The sequence below is a fragment of the Caretta caretta genome, chromosome 1 (genome assembly GCF_965140235.1).
Source record: "Caretta caretta isolate rCarCar2 chromosome 1, rCarCar1.hap1, whole genome shotgun sequence".
NCBI classification, from domain to species: Eukaryota; Metazoa; Chordata; order Testudines; family Cheloniidae; genus Caretta; species Caretta caretta.
The window spans coordinates 240279651-240305557 of NC_134206.1; the positions used below are offsets into that span (position 1 = coordinate 240279651).

At 44.3% G+C, this 25907-nt stretch overlaps 1 protein-coding gene across 3 annotated transcripts in view; it reads left to right on the top strand.

Annotated features, from left to right (window-relative positions):
* Positions 1-17141: 17141 nt before the first annotated feature.
* RERG (RAS like estrogen regulated growth inhibitor) overlaps positions 17142-25907 on the top strand; it is a 138156-nt gene continuing 129390 nt past the window's right edge. The window contains exons 1-2 of one of the 3 annotated variants that reach the window (XM_048827929.2): positions 17142-17460; positions 20272-20445. In XM_048827929.2, the coding sequence (XP_048683886.1) occupies positions 20385-20445 (61 nt within the window). In that variant the 5' untranslated portion in view covers positions 17142-17460; positions 20272-20384. Of the gene's footprint in view, positions 17461-17513; positions 17695-20271; positions 20446-25907 lie in introns of those variants that run through there. The other 2 variants (XM_048827909.2, XM_048827918.2) reach the window with 2 other exon arrangements.

The window sequence follows — 25907 nt, forward strand, 5'->3', positions numbered from 1 at the left end:
ATAGAGCCTCTCCTCAAGTTCCTTCTAGCTCCTTGCCTGGAATGTCAACCCACAAGTATGGCTCTCTGGCTCTTACCCCATTTCCAGGGTAAGAACTAAACAGGCTCTCCCCAGAGATAGAGAGAGCAAGCATGCACACTCACTCATTCCCAGGTCTCCTTTTTCTGACACAATTCTCCTATCTCTATAGAGAGAGTCCACCCCGACCCTTTCACAATCTGCGACACATGCTTCAGTGCTTTGCAGAATTGTGGCCTTAACAATCACTCTTTTTAAAACAAATCCTTTTGGAGGATCTCCCTATTCTTTTATAAAAGCGCCTCAAAATTAATTATTGTAATTTTCATTTATTAAAAACACCTTCCTTGTTACATAGCAGCTGTTCCTGTTTGTATCATTATCTCCCAGTGGGGATATCCCCAACTTTACTATTGATTCATTTGCAATCAGTATGTTATGGGGCTTGTACTAAATTGAAGACACTCTTGTACACATACTACCCCAGCAACTAGTTACACAAAATGTCTGATTAGTCACAATGATTACAGCAACTAGTACATAAAAGCTAGACTGATTAGCAATAATGATTTCCAGATGTGCACTGATGACTCTCTAATGCAGTAGTCTCATGTCTTGCTTTATCGGAAGACTAGATATCTATCACTAACTGAGAGGGAAGATAGCAACAGCTACAGCAATGCCTTAATTTCTAGAAGTGCCTAACTCTCCAGCCAGCTGTTATACACTAAAATGGGAAAAGAGACAGAGACTCCATGAAATCTACTAAGCACTTTGCTATTGCCAATCAATTTTATGTGGAAGACACTCACATACTATGGGGAATGATGGCAGTATAAAATCTGAAAAGAGAACTCTTCAAAACAGTACTTGAGAGAAAAATATGCAGTGACACATCTATGTGCAGTAAAATGGTTAAAGTATGCCCTGGAATTTATACATCACCAACCTTTATAACATTATGTAACAAAATAAAACCTTAGGCCTTATTTACAGCACACCTTTCAAACCTTGCACTGAATACAAAATTACTAGTTTCTTCCTGAGACAAGGTGGGTGAAGTAATATCTTTTATTGGACCAACTTCTAGTGGGGAGCAACTGTCCCTTGGCCTGGCAAGAAGGGATGCCACGTACCCTTAGACTCTTCTGGCAGCTGCTTCCCCTCCCTTCCTTCCGTCCCTGTGACTGGAAGGGTGTTAACGGGCCACTGCACCTTGACTGGTCCCTTGAAATACGTGTTGACTACTCTTCACAGAATCATAGAATATCAGGGTTGGAAGGGACCTCAGGAGGTCATCTAGTCCAACCCCCTGCTCAAAGCAGGACCGATCCCCAATTAAATCATCCCAGCCAGGGCTTTGTCAAGCCTGACCTTAAAAACTTCTAGGGAAGGAGATTCCACCACCTCCCTAGGTAACGCATTCCAGTGTTTCACCACCCTCATAGTGAAAAAGTTTTTCCTAATATCCAATCTAAACCTCCCCCACTGCAACTTGAGACCATTACTCCTGGTTCTGTCATCTGCTACCATTGAGAACAGTCTAGAGCCATCCTCTTTGGAACCCCCTTTCAGGTAGTTGAAAGCAGCTATCAAATCCCCCCTCATTCTTCTCTTCCGCAGACTAAACATCCCCAGTTCCCTCAGCCTCTCCTCATAAGTCATGTGTTCCAGTCCCCTAATGATTTTTGTTGCCCTCTGCTGGACTCTTTCCAATTTTTCCACATCTTTCTTGTAGTGTGGGGCCCAAAACTGGACACAGTACTCCAGATGAGGCCTCACCAATGTCGAATAGAGGGGAACGATCACGTCCCTCGATCTGCTGGCTATGCCCCTACTTATACATCCCAAAATGCCATTGGCCTTCTTGGCAACAAGGGCACACTGTTGACTCCTATCCAGCTTCTCGTCCACTGTAACCCCTAGGTCCAATCTGTTCCACCTTGTATTTAGCTGTGACACTGAGTAAGGGCTAGTCTACACCGGCAATGCTAAAGCGCTGCCACGGCAGCACTTTAACATGGCTTGTGTGGTCGCAGCACAGCGCTGGGAGAGAGGTCTCCCAGCGCTCTAAAAAACCCACCTCCACGAGGGGCATAGCTCCCCGCGCTGGGTGTGCAGCTCCCAGCGCTGGGACACTGTCTAGACTGGCGCTTTACAGCACTGAAACTTGCTGTGCTCAGGGGGGTGTTTTTTCACACCCCGAGTGCGATAGTTGCAAAGCTGTAAAGTGCCAGTGTAGACAAGCCCTTAGTTTCCCAGACCTGAAGAAGAGCTCTGTGTGTCTAAAAAGCTTGTCTCTCTCACCAACAGAAGTGGTTCTAATAAAAGATATTACCTTACCCACTTGTCTCTCTAATATCCTGGGACTGACATGGCTACAACACTACATACAATAATAGTTTCTTCCTGGAATCCTAGGCATTTCTATGGTTTTTGCACCATAGGGTCCAAGCTCTTTAAAAACACGAATGAATTTATAGTCACAATACCCCGTGAGAACAGGTGATATAATTCCTGATGAGGAACTGAGGCAGTTTGTTACGTGCGCCCTGCTCCACCTGGGGTTTCACCCGTAATGTTTGTTTTACCTCCCTCACCTAGCACCCTGGTGCTTGTTTTTTTGCTTGCCTCCCCTACCCCAGCTGAGCCCCTTCAGTTTGTTTGCAGGCCTTCCATAGCTTGCCCAGGCCCTATGCTTTGCTGTGTACTTCCTGCCCAGGCCCTTCCCCTGATTGTTTGTTCCTTGCCTCCTGTGCCCCACCTGGCTCCCTTGCCCCCATGTACTCACACATCATCTCTGTGCTTGTGATCCTGTCCCTCACTATTTTTGTTTGATACCCTTCACAGCACCCTCTCACACTTTCATCTGCCCCTCATCCCAGTGCAGCCAGAGGAGCCAGTTTCACCCAGACTGCTGGTTGTGACCCCCACCTTCTCTTGTTTCACTAATCTGTGCCCTCCTCCCACCACACACAGCTCAGTGGGGAGGAGCAGTGAGCCTCCGCCTTCCCTATCACCACCCTTCCATTTATCATTCCTATCCCCCATCCCTTCTGGTGACTTCCTCATTGGCGGACCCCGACTCAGCGCAAAGTTTCCACTCCAACAGCTTTGGCCATGGGGACACTGGGGGGAATGCTGAGGTGGGGGGACCCCTAGGCACTGGTGTTGCCCGCACCATGGCTTTCTCCCCCCATATACTCCCATAGCAACCACCATTAACACTGCTGCCAGTACCATCAGTGCCCTCAGCGGGGCAGCAGCAGCAGGTACAGGAAGGGACTCCACTGCCAAATCTGTAACCACCACCAAGGGAGCCCCCTCAGCCAGCAGAAAGGGCTAGGGGAAGAAAAAGGGCAAGAGCTCCACCCAGAAAGCTCCTTCCACCATGGTGGCTGCCTCTACTGCAGCCACGCCATCAGCCACAGCTCCCCATCCCCCTGCAGTCTCTTCCACTAGCTCTGGGGTCACTCACTCCTCAGCCTCCACAGCCTAGGCCCAGCTGGCCATGGCTCCGCATGCTACCCCATGGCCCCTCTGTCCACTACTGCCCCCTCTACTACCATCAATGCTCGGTGGGGCCCCTTCCCCCCACCCTGGCTAGAAGGCACAGTGTCTGCTGCCTCCTAGCGGCTGCCTTGCCCTACACTGAAACCTACATAGCAGGCATTAACACTGTGGTCAGGCTGTCAATCAGAGTTGGCCTCCAAGATGTATGGGACGTTTGTTTTCTTCCTGGCATTAGAGGCTGGCACCCAGGAGCCAGTGGTGAAAGACATCTTGGTGGGTGGGTGCTTCTTTGTTCCCCTTGAACCTCTGGAGGACCAGGGAATACGGGGGGTTCCCACCTCCATCTCATCTGTCCTACCCAACACTGTCCTGTTACTCCTGTTCAACTAGGGGAAGCTGGTCTCCAGCCCTATCCTGATGGGGTGAAATGACTCCATCCTCTGCCAAGTCACCATTCAGCTGCCAGCAGCGGTGTGTGGCAGGGGGAGCTTGAAGGAGTCTTTTCTAGTGCCCTATCAGGGCTCCTTGTACCTGGTTCACTACTCTTCAGGGATGCTCGGTGCTGCTTCTGCCAGACTTTAGGGCACATCCCAAGAGACTGTCCTGTGGCCTGGCAAGGAGGAATACCAGGCACCCCCGAGTCCCAGGAGCGTGCTGGTCCTACTACTGCCAGCAAACCTCCTCTCTCAGTTTCCCCTCCTTCTCCACCAGCCAACAATCCCACTCAGGTGCCAGGGGCAGCCCCCCTGTTGTGCCCAGCTGAGTGGACAGGCCCTGCTGCTGAGAGCCTTTGGGCCGGGTCTGTGGAGGAGAGGGTTGCTCTGCCATCCAGGAGCAGGTCTATATCACGGGAGACCACTCCTCCTTCTCTGCCCCATCCCTGCCTCCCCAAGCCACAGTCTCATTGTCCTTGCCCACTGGACGCACCCCAGCTGGCCGACGTTCCAGTGAGAGCCATGGAGTTCTGGGTTATCGGGAAGGAATCAGGGGAAGTGTGGCAAGCTTGAGGGGGAGGATGCCTCCACAGGACATCTAGGAATCAACCACTGAGCCTGATTCTGTTCCCCCAGAGAAAGTCCAGTTGGTGGTCCCCCATCCTGAATCAGGGCAATTGCTGCCAGAGCAGCTGAAGGGCCCCAAATCAATCAGTGTCCAACCAGTTATTGAGGCTGTGGGCACACTGAGCCCACCCCAGTGCCCAAGCACGTTGTCATAAAAGGGCCACCTCATGCTTGCCCAATCAATCTGTGTGCCCCGGGAGGTGGTGCCAAAACCATGACCGCAATCCCACTCTTGACCCCTCCCTTTCCACCTCTGATGCTGTCACCACCCTTGAGGTTGTTATCTTCCCTCTCTTGGGGTGACCTTTGAGAGCTGGTATTTCTATTCCCCTATTTCATTTCACGGGCAGCTGCTGTACTCCCTCTGCTGTTCACTCCTGTGTTGGGGGCTGAGGCAGAAAATACATTGTGGATGGTGCTGCACTGAAAGTCTACCACCATTCAGGGAGAAGCACAAATGCTGCTGCCTGAAGGCTGTGGGGCCACTGATGGGGCTCAGCTGGATGATGATCGGCAGTCTGTGGGATTGGCTGGGTCTACAGAGTTCTTGACCCTCACTGTGCTGCAGGATGAGCTGCACCAGTTCCTGGTAGATGCCCTTGGCTCCAGGGGGAAGGTACAGCTCACTCTCCAGTCGTGGTGGGGGGGGGAATTTAATCTTCTTCTCCACGCCTCGAGGGCCTTAATGGGGGAAGGAAAAGGGACCAGGAAACAGGACACCACAGACTAGCAGTGGGCCAACATTTTCCATGATTCCCTGATCTACTTTGGGATGGACTGTGGGTTACTGTGGTGGTGGGTGGCACTCTTGGCTGTGACGATTCTCGGCCTTCCAAGGATACCAATTACCATCACCTCACTTAACACCAGAGGCTGTAGGGTGAGTCTTCACAGGTGTCAGCTATTCTCCTTCCTTCAGGGGGGATACTCTGTGATCTTCCTGTAGGAGACTTTCACTGATCCGGCTGCTGAAGCCAGATAGCAGCTGGAGTGAGGGAATGGGGTGTACTTCAGCCACTTCACCACACTCTCGGGTAGGGTAGCCACTCTGTTCTCCCTGGACCTACGGCCCGAGGTGCTAGGGGTTGCTGAGGTCATGCTGGGATGCCTACTGTACCTCTTGGTCTGTGTGGAGGGGCTGATTCTCAAACTGGTTAACATCTATGTCCCGATGCTGGGCCCAGAGTGGGTGCACTTCTATTGCCAGGCATCTGCCTTCCTCACTACTTTGGATCCTTGCAAGGGCCTGGTCCTGGGCGGGGGTTCTAACATCACCCTGGACATGTGGGACTTCCTTGTGACAGAGAAGTGACAGGCCACCATGGACGTCCTCAAGGAGATTGTTGATCATCACTCCCTGGTGGACGTCTGGCACAACCACCTCCCAGACATCACCACCTTCACTTATGTCCACGTGGAGGACACATTGTTGTGCTACTCCTGGTTGGACTGCATCTATCTTTCTTGATTTCACATCTTGTGTGCCCACTCAGTGACATCAGGCCAACCCCATTCTCAGACCACAACCCGGTGGCCATCATGGCCTAGCTGACACCTGAGCCACTAGGGCTGACCTACTGGCATTTTAGTAACAGCCTGTTGGAGTATGTGGGCTTTGCAATGTCCTTCCAAGAGTTCTGGAGGGTCTGGCAGAGGCATGTGGGAAAGGCCCATGCCCGTCTCTTCTGCTGTGACTACACCAGAGGACCAGCCAGAGAAGGGATACAACAATAGAGCAGCTGGAGTGGGATGTATGCTGACAATGCGCTTCTCATGTCCCAGTGCCTGGGAGACCTGGCACGGATGGAGGCTTGCAAAGCCATATATTTGGTGGCCTCCTCCAGTTGCGTCAACTGGATCAAGAACTCTTGCCTGATGGTCAGGGATGGGTGGCAGGTAGGCAACCTCTCACCTGTGCTCCATGCCATCCAGTGGGGCATCTGGGGTCTATTAACAGGAGTATCATATGGAAGACCTGGGAGGTAATTGTCCCACTCTACTCGGCACTGGTGTGGCCTCAGCTGGAGTACTATGTCCAATTCTGGGCATCACACTTTAGGAAAGATGTGGAGAAATTGGAGAGTGTCCAGAGGAGAGCAACAAAAAATGATGAAAGGTTTAGAAAACGTGACCTATGAGGAAAAGTTTTAAAAAAAACTGGGCTTGTTTACCCTTGAGAAAAGAAGACTGAAGGAGAACAGTCTTCAAATATGTAAGGACTATTCTAAAGAGGACTGTGATCAATTGTTCTCCATATCCACTTAAGGCTGGACATGAAGTAATGGGCTTAATTTGCAGCAAGGGAGATTCAGGTTAGATATTAGGAAAAGCTTTCTAATTATAAAGGCAGATAAGTTTTAGAATAGGCTTCTAAGGGAGGCTGTGGAATCCCCACCCTGGGAGGTTTTTAAAAAAACAGGTTGGATAAACACCTGTCAGGGATGGTCTAGGTCAGGGGTAGTCTATTTTTGGCAAGGTCCAAATTTCTTGGTCAAAGTATAGTCAAGGTCCAGATTCAGGGGAGAATAATCATAATAATAATAAAATAATGATAAGTAAATAAAAAAAAATTTAGGGTCCGTTCAAAAGGATCTGGTGGTTTGGATTTGACCTGTGGTCCACCTATTGACTACCCCGGTCTAGGTTTATTTGGTCCTGCCACGGTACAGGGGACTGGACTTGGTGACCTTTCAAGGTCCTTTCCAGCCCTATATTTCTATGAGTCTATGATTCAATGTGCAAACTGAGATTTTTTTCAGTGGCTTGTAACTTGGCCAAAAGTTGAATGTTTTTTGTTTGTTTTCATGCGAGAAGCAAAAAGCAATCCCTGACACTGGGGTGATCACCTTCAAACCTCAAATCCCAGCTCCAAAGCATGGGGGCACTAGAGCTTCTGAAAAAATTCTTACCACTTTGTTAAAATGGGTAAAAAATGAACTTTTCGCTAATCTCATTCTCTGAAATGGCTGAACCATTTTTACTGAAATTTAAAACAAAACAAAAAAACAACCCCACCACCAAAAAGCGTTCAGCCAGTGACAGAAAAGCATCATGGAAAATTTCATCCCAGATTATTAGAGTTTGACAAAGCTATAAATAACTGAAAACAGATTCTTATAGTAGGAAGCATTGAGCAACCCTAACTATAGTCACCATTACCAACTACCTATAATAAAAATCAGCTGAACTGACCACTGACATGGGATTAGCTGTTCATTCTCATTTAATGTACAGTGAGGTTTCAACGAGATGTGTTTTGCCAAAGTACGTGTTAAAGAATGATAAAAATAATTTGACATAGAAGCAGAATAAATTCTTAAGTACAACCACTGTAATGATTTTTAAAATCTCTTTTAGTTTTAATAATCTAGATATTAAGTAAATGATTAAATAATTTAAAATGCTGTGTATAATATTTGTAGCCAAACCCAGCAACCGCCTCCATCAGCACTGGTTTGATTTCCAACAGCTTTCTTGGTATGGGCATTGTGAAGGGGTGTGACTCACCACTGTGGTGCCTCCCGCTGGCTGTCCTGGGAATTAACTCTATGCCCTCTTCTGGTGGTGTGTCACCTCTGTTCCTGAACCTGTGTTACTCCGAGGACATAGGCCTCTGGCTGTGCTGCACTCTATGTTCCCCCCTTTGGGGGAAGGTACTGCAGTCCAATGGTCCAGCCACTTCCTCAGTGGCAAGTGGGGTGAAGGGGACCCGGGCCTGCCCACCAATGTTCCCTCTAATCTTTTATATCCAAGTGCAAAATGAATTTTATTATATGCGTCAATATGGTGGTGATGTGTGGTGGGGGTGGGGCCGAGGGGCTCGGAGTGTGGGAGGGGGCTCAGGGCTGGGGCACAGCGTTGGGCTGCGGGCTGTGAGGTGGGGCTGCAGATGAGGAGTTTGGGGAGAAGGCTGCCCTGGGGCTGGGGCCAGAGGACTCCCCCCAGCCCTCTCACCGCCAGCAGCAGTGAGCTTCGGGGGAGGGGCCCCCTTCCCCTGCTGGCAGCAGTGAGTTCTGGGGCTGCTGGAGAGGCCTGTGGCAGCCCTGCATGCCCGAACTTGCTCCCCTCCCCATTCCCCGCCCACCCCCTATCTCTCTCTACTCCCTTTATAGCCTGCTGCACAGTCGTGCAGCTGAGAGGGAACTTAGCTGCCCACTATTCTGCGTCCCAGCCCAGGGACCCTATAGATGGCAGCCACATGCTGCGTCTCCTCGAACCTCTCAGTCTACTTCCCTGGGCCACTTCCCCACAGCTCCAGCACCATCTCTGCCCTTATATCACGGCCTCAGCACGCCAACAGCCAGCTGGGAGCTTGCTCTCACTCCCCTGATCCTGCTTAGCACTAGTTTGTCCAAGGTGCTAGCTTTCTTTCTCCTGCAAGGCAGGCAGGCTTCCTTCTTCAAGCTCCAGGGAGCAACTGTCTCTACTCTGCAGGTCTTCTTATATGGGCCTGCCTAGCCCTGATGGGCTGCTCCTCACAGCCCCTTTCCTATTGGCCGCTTTTCTCACAGCCTCCCTAGGGCTCCATTAACCCTTTAAAGGGCAGTGTGGGGCGGATGCCCCATCACAGGCATATTGTTAGGATGGAACCCTAACAAATTATGAAGTGTGTTTACCATGGAATATCACTACGGGGTGGTCAGTGCTGCAATAAGATAACCAGTGACTGATATAGACTGAACATCCAGACTGCTTTAAGGAGCCACTTAGAGATGGATCACCACCGAGAGCAAGCTCTAAGGAGGCTACATTCTTTTGGGATTAACCTTAATGATGACATATATGATGCTCAGCCTTATAGTACCCCCTTTAAAATATTTTCACTATGCATGCTACTTAATATTCTGTCATTTTAAATTAAGGATAGATTTGTAAATTGTTTATAACAGTTATTATCTTTTTATAAACATGTTATGGACACGAGCAGTATGTTACACATATTTATATGCACATTTGCATAAGGTCGTACAGTTGGTCATTAGTCATGGTTACAAGGAAGCTATTAACCTGTTGATTATTACAATTGATTAACCATTTATTAAAACACTTGTTAGTTATTAACCTTTATAAAAACTATTTATAATGTACTTTTAACATAGAGCCTGACTAAATATTCTCCAGAGCTCTACTATACGTTCAAGAAAATTGAACAGCCTAATGCGGGCAGCAATTCCTTCCTCTTCTGCCCCCCACAAGGTCTTGATTAAACAGGGGGGAGGCAACATCAGGAAAAGAGTGAATTCCAGATGTTCCTGCCATCAGTGACCAGTTCCACTAAAAAACGTGAACCTTTAAGTAATAATAAATTGCAGTCAGATACCCACGGCCCCACCGGGTGCAGTCATAATACTGTCAAAGAAAGTATAAGTATAACTAGCATTAGTTAATAGGAATAGAAAACGAATTAATGATGATCTTCCTTGAGAAAGCACTGGCCCTTTCAAGATGCATGGATACATCTGCAAGAAATTAAGACAGCAAAGTGCGGCATGCAGCACTCCTGATAAAAGTCTGGTTTTGCACATTTGTTATGAACTTTACAAATGTTATTAATTCTCTGCCTACTTCAATACTAAGTCCTATTTATCATGTTACAAAAGACAAGAAAAAAACCCTACTGATTTATTAAGGATCTTGTGGTATAAAACTATATTATATTCGCATAATACTAACTAGATTAGCAGAGCACACTATGTAGAAATTTCTCTAGCTGTTTAACATATTACCTTTTCGTAAAACTTGGCATCCTTCAGGAAGAAAAATATCTATTTTACATTTAACTTGTCATTGTTATTACTTATAAGAGCATTTTAAGTATGTTTCATTCAATTCCTGTTTCTTCACACTTATGTGCTCAAGTATACATCAATTTGAGATCAGTGGAAATGCAATAAGTGACACCTATCCATATGATCTAGGCCTCAGCTAGTGCAGCTGAGCTGACCCAGAGGAAGAAGTAAGCTACACCAGGAAAAGGGCTGACACTATCTATCCCCCGCACCACCGTCACTGCCACCCCATTAAGCTAGGAGAAAACAGGGACAAAATTGTGACTGAGCCACTATTCAGAACCTACTCTGCTCACTCCCCATTATTCAGGGCAGATTGTAGTCTTAGTGAGCTATGTCTTTGAATTTGCAGACTTTCCACTACTAAAACATACCTTATTAGATAACCTCCTGGCATTTGTGTGCAACACAGGCAAGAGACTGACCCACTCAGGTGCAGCAGTCCAGCCACGCTGATCACAATGCAGGATGTGGGGGCCTAAGGGGCTTGTCTAACTGGGGAGTTAGTTTGCAGCAAGATAGGGTGTTAGTTTACAGCACGCTAGCCTGCCTCGCCTAAAAGGTCTCGTGGATCCTGCTACCTCACTCTGAAAGTTCCATAGTGAGCTCTGATCTACTGCAGTTTGAACAGCAGTCAATCAAAGCTCACTATGAAACTTTTAATGCATGGCAGCAGGGTCCACAAAAACATGGATGGGGTAGATTTACATCACAACTTGCTGCTCACCAGCTCTCACAGTTTAGCCAAGCCCCAAATCTTGACACAGCTGTCATTCAACATTCCACTGATACTTTGTTTTACCATAAAGTAGAGAAACTTTAAATGCTGAGGTTTCTTTTAATCAACATCATACAGTGGCTGGGCACACGTTGATCCTGCATTTCTTGAATATCCAGCATTTCTATTGGCTTTAGGGATACAATGCTACCACATTGCTTATTTCCTAATGGGATTTAGGCCTAGAACTGACAAACACTTAAAACATTCTTAACTTTACACAAGAATAATCCACTGAACTCTTTGTAACTACTCACATGGCATGTATAATGTTAAACGTATCTAAGTGTTTACAGAATTTGGACCTTAATTATTACACTGGAAATAAATACCTATTATTAATAAAAGTGATACAGTTTGCATTTAAAAACAAGTAAAATATGTACTGGATTTTTTTCAATAGTGGGAAAAGTGAGCACAAGAGAGGTTATAAATCATCAGGACACACAAGAATCACATCATTAAAAACCTCCGTGTAACATGAGCCAAAAGGGAAAATATGAGATAATGTAATATTAAGTCAAACAGCAATACTTCATAATGACTACAACCCAAACTACCAGCAAAGTTCATCTATAATTTAATGACAAAGATAGCCCTATATTTCATTGAGTTAGATTAACATATTTTAATAGATTTATGTATAGTGCCTTGAGCCAACACAGAAACATTTGGAAGATAGTCTGTAAAAAAATGAAGGAAACAATCTCAACGTTTCCATGTGTACCTTTAGTAATTGCTACACATGTCTGTGTTAAGACATTAACCCTAAATAGCGTTCAGCAGCTGCTCAACTACCAACTGAGCCTCTCCACAGGACTTGAGAGAATACTAGGAGAGAGACAGAGAGCGTAAAATAACCAGCCAGTCCCCAGATGGGCTCAGTCTACTGCTTCGGGAAGGGGTGGGGGGGAACCTTTTTTCTATCTTGGGCCATTGACCCACAATAAACATCAATCGCAGGCCACACACAAGTAAAAAGCAACTTTATGTGGGGGGGGGGGGGTTTAGAGAGAGAAATATAAAATGTTCAACTCACCCACCTGGGAGGTTCATGGAGGCTCGGGGCTTCCCCCACAGCAGGGCGAGCTGGCACTCGTGGCTCCAGCCCCACAGTGGGGCTCTGAGGCTTGGGGCTTCCCACTCACGGTGGGGCAAGCCAGCGCTTGCAGCGCCAGCCCCGGGGGAGGGGAGGGCCCCAGACTTGCCGCGGACCAGATGAAATTAAGCAACAGGCCAGATCCGGCCCACATACCATAGGTTCCCCAGTCCTGGCTTAGGGAGACTACCCAGCCATCAACCCAGGTAGAACATGTGTTGTACTCAGCAGCAAGCACTATTCCAGGTGTATGCTGCTGTTGATTAATGCACCAGCAAAGGGGACTTGAGAATCTGTACTCCTGGCCTGCCTGTAGGACTGCTTTCACTAGCATGTTTCTTACAGCAGAGGACACATCAGCGTTATCTCTGCTTTTCTGTGCTCCCTTGGGAAGGATTTGCTCCACTGTTTGTAGATACTGAAAGCCATCCCCCATTGCAAGATGCTGCTCCTTTGGTTGTTGCAGCCAGGAGCCTAATCAGATACAATTGATTCTCCTGCTTTAAAAACACTAACTAGCAAACCTGTGCAATTTACACATCCTGCCTTAAGCGTTGCCCTCAGGTGGATAGCCTCACACTAAATCACCTGCACAATTCATAAAGCAAGAGCCTCTGGTTTGCCTATTTCAAATGGGGAAATAATTTAATAATCAAGAAAATAATAAGAAAATAGAAGTGACAGCTAAGGCCCTATACACACATACCATCATCCAGACAGGCAGAGGAAAAAATATATTGGACTTTAGCATTACTTGTATAGCTTGTCATAGCAATAAAGTGTTATTGAATGGCACTGAAATTGTGATAGACTCATTCAGGGCTACTTACATCAACTGCAGCTGTTGGGAAGAGAGCCCTTTAATTTATACTGAGGCTGTGTTTAGCTGCAGAGAGTCTGGCCCAGTGTTTGCTTCTTGGGATAGTACTGCTCTCTGTTTAAGAAATGGTTGGAAGAGCAGACCATGGAGGTTTCTGGTGAACCGTGGCATGGCTGAAATCTCCTACTACCGATGTAGGCTGACTCAAGGTAGCTGCTTCTTATAAACAGGTCAGGATTGTTGCTCTAGGCTTGTACTCACCGGTGGGGAGGTTCCCTTGGGAGAAAAATGTATCTCCTATAGCAGCTGCACCATTCCTGCAGCTATGAGCTTGATAAGAGGGAGGAAGTTGCCTGCTCAGCCCTTATATGGGGTCTAGAATCACCCCTCAGAGCAATGAAGCTATAAATAAGGTCACTGGACATTGCGGATGAGCAGGCTCAGTTATACTGATGCTGGAAAAGAATGAGTATCTAAGAAGAAGCAGAGTTCCCAGCCACTGTCTCTAGCACTAGGATTATCACAGGAAACAACAGTAAATGTTTGTGTGAGTCTTTGTTTATTGCTTTAATTCCCGTTCCTCTGTCTGTTCATACCAATAAATCATTCTGCACTGAACAGGTTGAGTCTCTGCTCCTCTCCCTACCATTTGGAACATCCCCACGGTCACAATTGCTGTATTCAGAGCCCAGAAGAAGGCTTCGCTGCTGAATCCCTGTTTCTACCCAGTGCTTCCTTAAACATCTGTTCCCCAAAAGTGCACTCGTCAATGCTCCATTGGAACTGATAATTCTAGGTCCCAATTTCCCCCTCCTGCTGTAACTACTCTTTTTCTTTCCACTAGAGATACATTTTGGGTAATGTTGGATACACCTGTGGCTATGTCTTCACTGCAGGATCACCCTGGGGTCTTACCTGGGGTTTAGCCTAAGCCTTCCTATTGTCTTCACCCAAAACCTTTATGCCTGGGTTTATATATGGCTTTGATTCTAGAATTGCTTGCCTGGCTGGAGCTATAGGTTAGGTGATATAGGAGCCTAAATCCCATTTTCAAAAGCACTTAGGTGCAATGTTACCTGCCAAAGGGAGCAAGGAGACCTGCATGGAAGGTGAAATCAATGGTAAAGCTCCCACTGATTTCAGTGGGGTCAGGATTTCACCCACAGTCAAACACAGGATATGCCATGCTGGATCAGATCACTGCTATAGTAAGCCTGGCTTCCTCTTTCTGGCATTGGCCAATACCGCCAGCCTCAGATGATGGCAAAGGAAGAGGGACTCCTGCTCATCTTGAATATCGTCTATGCAGAGCTGTTCAGGAGTGAAAGAAATTCCTTCCTGTTCCCCACAGCGATCAGCTTATCACCAGGAGCATGAGATTTAATTACCCTTACTACTGTAGCTTGCACTGCTACAAAAAGGTTTTAGGGGTCAAAAAATTACCCATCAGTTTGCCAATCCTGCCATAGCATCTAATTCAATGACCCCTCCCCCCCGCAGCATGAATTCCACAGATGCAGAACCCAAATACCAGCCCTTGAAACTGACACGTACATCCCCATATGTAAAACAGAAACGCACGAGTTACTCGCACAGGAGAATGGAAAAGCCAGTTTATCTAAATTATGTAAACCAAACGTTGAGAGAAGGTTTAAAGCCTCAGCAGTTATTTTTAACAAGTAAAATATAAACGGCAACACAGCTTTAAAATCTGCCTTTGTACCATAAGCAGCCAAGCTATTTTAAGAGCTGATCCTGAGAAGGAGCTGAGTGTCTGCTGCTCCCATGGAACACAGCAGAGTTGTGGATGCTCAGTCCCTCTCAGGATTAGGCCCTGCAAGCCTCAGCTTCCTAATTCTCTGGTGTGCTTTTATTATTCTACATGAGAGAGATTTGAATCATTGTGAAGAGCTGAATGTGAAGTTAATTTGTATTTTACTTCTGCTCACTAAGAAGAGAGGGATGGTTGCCTTACTGCCATTTTCTCTCACTTTGCATGAGAGATGAGTTGGAACCAGAACACAGGAGCAATACCCACTGATCTTTGAGGACCTTTTACCTCTGGTTTACAGCTGTTACTAAGGTATCCCTATATCAATGGACAAGTCAGTAAAAAGGGAGATAGATGTGATCCAGTGGATAGAACTTTTGTCTTAAGATTTAGAGACCTGGATTCTATTCCTAGCTCTGGCCCTAGCCTAAAAGATTGCCTTGAATATGCCTTTTTGCCTCAGTTCCCCCGCTGTAACACGTAAGATGAATAACACTTACCTACTTCGTAAAATACTTTGGGATTGATAGAGGAAAATTACATAAAAACTAGATATTGTTTACAGCCCAGGAAAGGAGGTGGCTGTAGCAGCCTTAACACTGCTTTATTGTTACGCTAGAGAGGGCAGGCAAAAGCGAGTTCCCTATTCCACATTTCTAGAACTTGACAAGGCATAGCTGAATGCTTGTGAACTGTGCTGAACAATATGGGTGAAAAAACAAACATCCAGAAACTTTGGGTTACATTTCTTAGTTCATTTTGCAAGAGCTTTTTCTTTTCTTTTAACCCCTGGAATGTTGATTTTTGCAAAACATGGAGGGACTGGATTATTCACAGCTGTGTGTGTGTGAAATCTCAAAAGCCCTTTTTTCATGTCTGCAAAAAATTCTCCCTTGGCATAGGAGGAGGAGGATGACAACTATGATGTAGTCTTCCCACCTATACCAAAGCCAGGTCTTCTAATGGAGTAAGTACAGGGCTGGGAGATTGTGATTTCAGCCCTACCACTGACTGACCTTAATGTCTTGCACCTTAGAAAAACAAACACTTTTAGCAGGTGTCATTATCTTCATTTAACAGTGGGGAAAAACAAAGACTAAGAGAAGGTAAGTGACTTGCCAAATGTCACAAAGAAATTCAGTGGCTCAGCTGGTAAGGAAGGGCTGTGTTCTGAATAGTCTTAAATTGGACACAGCTAAAACCTAAGGGGCCAAATCCCTCCCTGGTCTAACTCCATCAGATCTATACCAGACAGGAATTTGGCCCAGGGTATCTAATATGCAGCAAATCAAGTCTCATGATTTAGCACAGAAGGAACTATGGGCCAGATTTACAAATGCTTACTATCAGATGCTGTACTTACTACTGTGAGTAATCCCATTAGGAATGATCTTGTAAACACTTATGACTAACTTTACTAACATGAGTTAGCCCCATTGTCCATATGAACAAACCCTTTGATTACAACCTCACATGTTTATTTACAGGATTTAATCCCCATTAATTTTAGAGGAACTACTCCTGGTATTAAACACTGCTCCTGGCAGCAAGTAGTTGTAGGATCATGTTCTATGAAAGTAAGCCCTTACTGCAATAAGCCTTCTGTTTCTTGAATTGGATAGTTGTGGTCCCTAGCCAGATTGAAAGGAAAAAGGTGTAGACAGTCACAACTGGATGCTAGAACTTCATTATATAGGGTGTGATTTTCAGAGGTACAGAGAACCCACAGCTGCCACTTAAGTCAATGGCCCTGTAAATCAGAACCTTAGTGTGCCCAAACTTGAACACAGCTTGAAATTTCTTATCTTGCAACACATGGAGTGATTGTAACTTTTCTCCTTAAGGTCTGGCTCCTGGTCCTTCTGAAGGCAATGATCAAACTCCCACTGACTTCAGTCGATGCAAGCTCAACCCAGAGAACTAAAGTTTACTGCTTTTGCCCTCACATACATTTAAATTCATTAAAGTCTCTGGATGGAGTTTCTTTTAAGGCAGAATGCCTTTCCATAGTACAGACATTCGCGGCATTTCCTCCCTCGTGGTTCTCCCACTTGGGTTAGGCGTTTAGTCACAGCTCTCACTACCAGCCCATGAACCAGCCCCTCGCTCATTTTCTTGCACACCACGGCTTGTTCTGCTCAAGCCAGCATCTTGGTTTCATTTGATCGTGTAGGCACGGTTCCGATGCTCAACATTTAATAGGGGGAAGCCTCCATTTCACCTGCCACTATGCTGTAGATTATACCACCTCATGCTCACAACCTTTTACACACCCCTTCCCCTTCCACGCTGGTCCTGCTGCCTGCCCAGCTGGTTTGCGGCAGTCCATTCCGCATCCTAGCGCCCGCGGCCCTGCAGGGGGCGCCAGAGAGCTTTCTTGCCGGCAGGCGAAGGAAGCCGCGGTGAGCTGGTCCTGGGGCTGTGTGAAGTCTCTGCGTTCTGCGCCAGAGGGACGAGACCGGGGGAGAAAGGAGACCACGGGCAACCCACGATGGCTGAGGTCGGGTTCCTTCTCTGATCGCACAGCTAGGTGAGCTGGCCGGCAACAAAGACCAGGGCTGGAGTCCCGTCCGCCCAACGCACCCTCGTGCTGCTTGACTGGTGCGGAGAGGTGAGTTTGATGCATTCAGGCATCTGGCTGAATAGGGCTAGCGCGCACATAGCCAGGGGCTACTGCCGCGAGAGGGGGACCCTGGCAAAGCCAGCCACTATCTTTGTCCTTTGCCAAGAGCAACAAACAAGCTGCTTAATTGTTACCGGTTTATCTCTTCGGCGATTCCCCAAATCGGGCAGAGCTAGAAGAGGATGGGCTTCCTCGGATCATCTCCGGATTCTGCATAGGAAGGTATTAGGGGAGACACCCTCTACTTCTGGGGTTCCCTCCTGGCTGCTAATTTTAACAACAGTAGCGAGGGGCAAATCACATTATGAGCTTGTCCATCTGCCCAGGAGTGGGGGAGGATTCCTTCAGCTCTTTCATTAGGAAAGTAAAATATTACCTGTTGCACGGTATTATTTAATCAGTGACAGTCGTGGGCTTGGAACAGCTATCTGTAATTATTTCAGGGACTGTCTTGCTATGCTCATCACACTTGGGAAGCCAAACATTTGCAAGCTGACCGTCAGAAAACGAGAGAGAAGCAAAGTATCCCTTAGAAGATCACACTGCAGCTCTATATGCCTCTAGGCTCTTTTGCTGTGATAAGGATACTGAGGCAGAGACCTACAGAAAATAGGAAGAGAAATAAATGTGTAAACTAGTTTATTAAAGTGGGGATGGCAGTTGTGTGGTTGACTTAAACCAAATGTACTTTTTTTATTTTAATGCATGGGCCTGATTGAGAAGGGAATCTTTGCTCATAGTTTTTTAAAGATGTTCTTGGTGACAAACCAGCATTCATACTTTTTCAGTGACATTTGAGTATGAAAATGAATATTGGATTTCTTTTGGAGCCAGAGCACACCTAGTAGTATGTCAATCTTTATTTAGAGAGAGTTTGTTTTACAGCAACACGTTGTCTTGCTTTCTCTCTTTTGCTCTGCTGTAGAAATATGGGGTTCAGATTCTCAACTCAGTTGCTGTAGTGTAAATAAGGAACAAATCAAACTGATGGAGTTACTCCAGATATAGACCAGATTGGCATCTAGCCCATATGTTTTAGAGGAAGGTAGCATGCAAATATAGAAAAGGGACACTTGCAACCCTCTAATTTACAGTGTGCATTTATAGTCATCCAGAAATAAGTGTCAATCTCTTTAAACAGTCAGATTCTCTGTGTAAATTGACAAAGCTCCATTGACTTCAGAGCTACTCCAGTTTACACCAGGTGAGAATCTGGCCCAAGCTGCAAGAAGGTTTTTAGGGTTGTCAGCAGTTATGTGTATTAGAAACCCCAAACCAAGCAATTAAAACTAGGGATTATAGTACAGATTGATATAAGTACTTTCTTCTGCCAGAATATTCTAGCATTTTTGATTTCCTACCTAAAGCTGAAAGTGAGAGGAATGTATTGGCTGCATCACATTTATGCCTTTCTTCCATGAGCAGAACTAGAGTAAGAAAAACAAGTCTTGCTACAAATGATTTTACATGACTCGCTTTTGACAAAGCATGCAACCGTGACTTTATTAGGTTAGAAATTGGAAGGCAAATGTATGTATTCTTTGGAGTTCAATTCCTGTCTCTCTGCTGGTAGATGAAACAATTCATAAAAGGATTTTCCTTTCTAAATGCTTGTACAAGATGAATATGATTTGTCGTTTACTCGTCTGCAAAATAAACCAGAAGCATGAGATCTCAAAAATACATTCATATCCTTCTCTAGATAAAGTACATTGGACAAGATTTGTGCAACATATTGTATTCTGGAGAAAATTTAATAAAACATTATTTTATTTCACAAAGTTTCTTGAAATGTGTTATTGCTTTAGTGTGGGCAATGCTAATGCAGCAATTAATGTAGCTGATATTTATGATTAAAATAATCTTACGTCTTTCAAAAGAAATATTGGCAAACCTTTCTAACAAACAGAGATTGACATTTTTTGTGAAACATGCTGTGTACAGAAGTAAAATTATACTATGGTATAATTGGTGAGATGAATTATCCACACTAAATGGTAGTATTGGTACAATACTAATAATCTATAGTGCCTTCATTAATAGATCTCAAAGCACTTTACAGAGGAAAGTAAATTTAGTTATCCTTAAATTCACAGATGGGAAAATTGAGGCACAGAGAGGTGGCATAACACACTGAAGGTCATACAGCAGGGCAATAGAGGTAGTAAGAACATTCTTATGTGGTCTTTAAAAATATATAAAGAGAAAATTCAGTGTCTCCTAGCCCTGTGCTTTTCTGAATATTTACGTCTGAGCTGAGTCTTCTTACACAAAGAACATCAAGGAACTTTGTTTAAAGACTTTGTTTACTGGAATGGGCAGGTGCAAATATTTAGAACTTCTGAAGACATTTAAGTAACTGCTGCTGAGTAATTGGGGCTTTGAAATAATTGAGGGTTTGGGAAAGGGAAAGGGAGTTCAACTATCCGCAAATAGATTAATGAATGCTTATGGTTTTAAAATATATTCATTAAAGTTAGTTTGGCCAAAAGTAGTAACTTAATATAAGCTATCCCAGCTGGCTTAAAAAAAAAAGTAACAGAGAACCTTATATGGCATTATGAACTGAGCGCTGAAGATTATTGAATAAGAGCCTGTGTTCAACAAAGTGTCACAGGGGCATGTCTCAACAGCTGAGCTAGAAAATTACTGTGATATATATTCTACACAAAAGGTGACAAACACCAAAGGTGTCCTAGCGTTACTTCTGTGGTTGAGGACATTAGCGTATGGTTTAAATAAAGAAGTATTTAGGAAGAGTCTGATTTCTGCCTACTCACTGTATTACACCGCTTTAAGGTTCTGTGCAGAAGTCACAATGACGTGGTGAAGCTGAAGACGGGACCTGGGAACCTTCCGTCTGCTCAAGTTTGGGTAATCCAGTGAATTCTCCATCGTTCCATTTTCCCACCATGGCTAAAAGTGCGGAAGTGAAGCTGGCGATCTTTGGTCGAGCCGGCGTGGGGAAGTCAGGTATATTTGTTGTCTGTTTTTCTTCTGCCTTTGATCAGGTGGCTTATCCCTCACTCTCTCCAGTGTTCTCAAAATGAGCCTTTTGTGTACGCAAAAAACAGCTGGGCCTTACTCTGATTTTATGTATACCAGCATGAATCATGCAGAGCATCATGGAAGCCAGTGGGTGATATGGGTGTAAAGCTGGTGTCAGAGAGATCAGTATCAGGCCCCTAACTTTTAATTTAGCTTTCCACACTATTTTTCATGCTCTATGCTCTGCAAAATAAAAGGAATAGTATAAAAATGGAAGTGGGAACAGGCCTACTGTTTGAAGTCCATGCCAAGACTCCTATTGATTGCTATGGAGATAGAGATGGACTAGCATTGTTTAATTTGTCCCTATATAGCTTGCCCAGATTACGGCATGTTGACTATTATTGTTTAATTCCCTATACGAAAGGAGGTGAGAGCCGAGGTAGAATAATGCACTCGTCCTGAGCAGTATTGAGTGCTGCAGTGCCTATTGATTCCAGTGGGGATTTCTGGTGCTCAGCAACTCACAGGATCAGACCTTAGGAGAATGCGTTGGAAGCCATGTGGAGCTAACAACCACACAGCAGTTTTCACAGGATTCTAAAGAGCAGTGGAAGGACCCAGTCAGGTCAGGGTGGCTTTCTGGATGACCCAGCTTTGCCCTGTTTTGAGGAGGATAAAGCAACAACTGACTTTATTCACAACATCACTATTTTGGCCCCCTGCAGGGTGGAGAGGAAACAGCTGGCATCTGTTTTACATAGAACATCCCTCCTCCTGGCTTCCACTTAAAATTAGCTTTGAATGAGCAAGTTAAAATATTTTTAGGCTCAGAGGAGTCACAGAACTCCCATCCACTTCAGCGCCCAGGGAGCGACTGAGTCCTTTAGAGAGCTGCTGGCTAAATTCACCTGCCAACTCCGTTGGTGTACCTAGTGAAACAAACACCTAGAAGAAAGTGACAATCTCAGCAGAAAACAAACATTTAGACACCTCCCTTTTCTACTGATCTATTCATTCCAAGCTCAGGTTTCTCAATATTGTCTGGGATTTTGACATCCGAAGGTTTGCATGTGATGCACCATTTGTACTTAGAGCAGTATAATGGTGCATTTGTAGAAACAAGTACTGACTGGTAAGTGACATGAGGTGCACAAGGTACCTTGAGTAGCTTTGTAGTCTTGCATTTACTTGAAAACTTTAGGGCCACCTTAATATACTCTTCAGGCAACAGGACCAGAAGGCAAGGCATCTCTTAGCCTAATTTACCTCCTGTGACCGTTTGGGAACTTGAAAAATATAAGGCTGGCCTCCACAGGTACCATGTATTGTGGCTGTTTGTTTGAAGTGTGAGCAACATGAAGTTTCCAGTGTGTGCTTTTCAGAAGATAGGGCTAGATACTCAGCTGCTGAAAATCAGTGCAGTTCCATGGAAATGTGTTTTAGTTTACAACAACTGAGGATCAGGCCCATAAACATTATTATTGTTTCGTTAATTTGGACCCGAGTGTGTTTGTTCAGAAGATATTGTACCAGGAAAATATCAGTGAAATAGCTCACTTCCATCAGCCTACAAATTAAGAGTATACATGGGACAGAGGACATTATAGCGATCATATCACAAAGGCAACACAAATTGAATTATATCTACTTATATAACATATTTCAAAGGGTGCTCTTAAGATTAAAAACAAAGATTTAAATTGCCTTACCTGTGTTATAATGCGACAGACTGTTAACTGGAAGTGCCATAATAAATCTGCCTTTACTTTCTACCATTTATCCTATTTAAGTTTTGCAAGTCAGTTTGGACAGTGAAATAAAGTCAGTTAGTTTCACTTTTTGTTTGTAGTCAAACTCTGTTCATGGTTGTGGTTGCTTAGCACAATGCTTTGGTTGGATTCAAGATAATGAAGGAGAATCTCCCTCCCAAGTGTCCCCTCTCCCAAAAAGCTTTTTCAGCAAAATTAACCCCCCTCCACACACACACAAAATATTTCTCTTCATATGAGGTTTTGTAACTTTTGAGAAAAAAAAAAAAAGAGAGAGAGAGACTTTAAACGTTCAGTCAAAAATAATCAGCAGTGTCCTTCATAAGAACATCTAGCATGTGAGTGGTACAGTTTTCACATTTGGTCTTCCCTTTGTGGCCTTCACCACACTAAGGTTTTCTGGCAATTATTCCCCACTGTGCTAATATCAGGACAACTTCACTGGTGGTAGCAATACTGAGACTGCTATTGTGGATTGAGCAGGATGAGAGACAAAATAATTCCCAGAGAGCAAACTGTAGTGGACAGAGAGGCCCAGTGTTAGGATGTAATAGATGCTGCCTCTAAATGGCTTTTTTTGAGAGAGATGTAGATTCTTGAGTGTCCATATAATTTTCCATTAAGATATGTGTCCAGTTTATGATATGTAGTGTGTGAAATCCTGATTTCTCTGATTGTACAGTACCAGACTTGACTAAGCCAGACAGCTGGAAATTAAGCCAAGTTCTAAAAGCCAGAACATGACTCAAGACACTGGAGTGGACAAGATGTATATGAAGAAGGAAATACACGTGGCAATAAATAAGACTGTTATGATTACCAGAGAGTCGTTCCAAAATAAGGTCACTGGGTTTCTCTCTTTTTTGGCCCATCCTCATTTAACAAGACAGGGCCAGACATTAGGTTCTAGTATGGCTTAAGCCTTCATTGGCTTCCCTCCCTCAAAGCAGAACATTTGTGAAGTTACAGAAGCATATTGTAATGTCCTGGAAAGAGTCCCCTCCCAATTCTTGATCAGGGTTTGGGAATGACTGAACCTGAGGTAGCCATAACAAATTTTTTGCAGAAGAAATAGTGTGTGCGGGGACAGTATGCTTTGGGAGTTTTAGGCTTCCATCATGCAACAGTGAAGCCAATGGGAGTTTTACCATTGATGTTACTAGCAGTAGGATCTGGGCTTTAGTCTGATCTATTTAGTAGTCCACTTAATAGGATGTGTTCAATAAGACTTCCTATTCTTTCTTTCAGTATATTAATTCAAAACTCTCAGAAAGGTGGGATGGATCATGAGTGATGAAGTCTCAAGGGGCTAAAGCCAGATTAAAACAAACTTCTACACTTGCTGCTACTTGTCAGGTTTCCTTGCCCTTTGGTTTTCTAGGCTAGAGGGTTTTTTGTTGTTTTAAATGGTTACATAATATCTTTTCTCAGTCACAGCCACTATTTACTTATTATCCTACCAGATTAAGACCAGTAGATTTCATTGCTAATCTACCTCACCTATTTTATTTTCCTCTCTAGAGGTATGCCCTTCAAAGATAGAGGACCAAATCTACTTGCACAGGTGTAAATCAAGAGTACTTCCACTGAAGCTAAGAAGGTTACTTCAGAATTGCACTGAGCAATAAATGAGCATTCGGTACACAGTTTCTCTCTTGTGCAAATTAAACCAGTGGAAGTGTTCCAATGCACGAACACACCATGAGCTGGATTCTCCATTCTGTTAAGGCCAGTTTGCACTGCATAGACAATACAAAGCGGCCTTAAACTGGCTGCAGATAATGGATAGAAAATTCCTTCTGGGCAGGGGAACTGTTTGCTGTCTCCTGTGTCAGCCACTCCCATTTAAAGGGAAGAAAGGTAGTGGCATTCCAAAGGCAGGGAAGGGGCATGGTAGTCTACTCTACCCAGTCCTCCACTGGCATAAGTTAGGGTGCACTTGCACTGGAGCCAGGCAACCCTGAATGAGAATGGCCACCAGCTCTCTGTGTCCTCTCCTCTCCACAATGTCTTGGATGGAATGGAGAATTAAAGCTCACAGTAGTTTACACTACGGCTGTCAAGCAATTAAAAAAATTAATTGCAACTAATCACGCAATTAAAAAAATTAATCATGATTAATCATGCTGTTAATAGTACTATTTATATAAATATTTTTGGATGTTTTCCACATTTTCAAATATATTGGTTGGTTTCAATTACAACACAGAATATAGAGTGTACGGTGCTCACTTTATATTTATTTTTATTATAAATATTTGCACTGTAAAAATAAAAGAAATAGTACTTTTCAGTTCACTTTCTACAAGTACTGTGGTGAAATCTCTTTATTGTGAAATTTGAACTTACAAATGTAGAATTATGTACAAAAAATAACTGCATTCAAAAATAAAACAATGTAAAACTTTAGACCCTACAAGTCCACTCAGTCCTACTTCTTTTTCAGCTAGTCACTCAGACAAACAAGTTTGGTTACAATTTGCAGGAGATAATGCTGCCCGCTTCTTGTTTACAATGTCACCTGAAAGTGAGAACAGGCGTTCGCATGGAAGTGTTGTAGCCGGCGTTGCAAGATATTTACATGCCAGATCCGCTAAAGATTCATGTCCCTTCATGTTTCAACCACCATTCCATAGGACATGCGTCCATGCTGATGATGGGTTCTGTTCAATAATGATTCAAAGCAGTGCAGACCAACGCATGTTCATTTTCATAATCTGAGTCAGATGCCAGCAGCAGAAGGTTGATTTTCTTTTTTGGTGGTTCGGGATCTGTAGTTTCTGCATTGGCGTGTTGCTCTTTTAAGACTTCTGAAACCATGCTCCACACCCTGTCCCGATCAGATTTTGGAAGGCACTTCAGATTCTTACATCTTGGGTTCAGTGCTGTAGCTATCTTTAGAAATCTTACATTGGTACCTTATTTGTGTTTTGTCAAATCTGTAGTGAAAGTGTTCTTAAAATGAACTTGTGCTGGGTCATCATCCAAGACTGCTATAACATGAAATATATGGCAGAATGTGGGTAAAACACAAAGCAGGAGACATATAATTTTCCCCCAAGGAATTCAGTCACAAATTTAATTAACACTTTTTTTTTTTAACAAGCTTCATCAGCATGGAAGCATGTCCTCTGGAATGGTGGCCAAAGCATGAAGGGGCATACAAATGTTTAGCAGATCTGACAGGTACATACCTTGCAATGCTGGCTACAAAAGTGCCATGCGAATGTCTGTTCTCACTTTTAGGTGACATTGTAAATAAGAAGCAGGCAGCAGTATCTCCAGTAAATGTAAACAAACTTGTTTATCTCAGCGATTGGCTGAACAAGAAGTAGGACTGAGTGGACTTGTAAGGTCTAAAGTTTTACATTGTTTTGTTTTTGAGTGCAGGTATGTCACAAAAAAAATCTATATTTGTTAGTTGTGCCTTCACGATAAAGAGATTGCACTACAGTACTTGTATGAGGTGAATTGAAAAATACTATTTCTTTTGTTTATCATTTTTACCGTGCAAATATTTATAAAGTGATATAAAGTGATAATATATATAATATAGAGTGAGCACTGTACACTTTATATTCCGTGATGTAATTGAAATCAATATATTCGAAAATGTAGAAAAACATCCAAAATATTTTATAAATTTCAATTGGTATTCTATTGTTTAACAGTGCA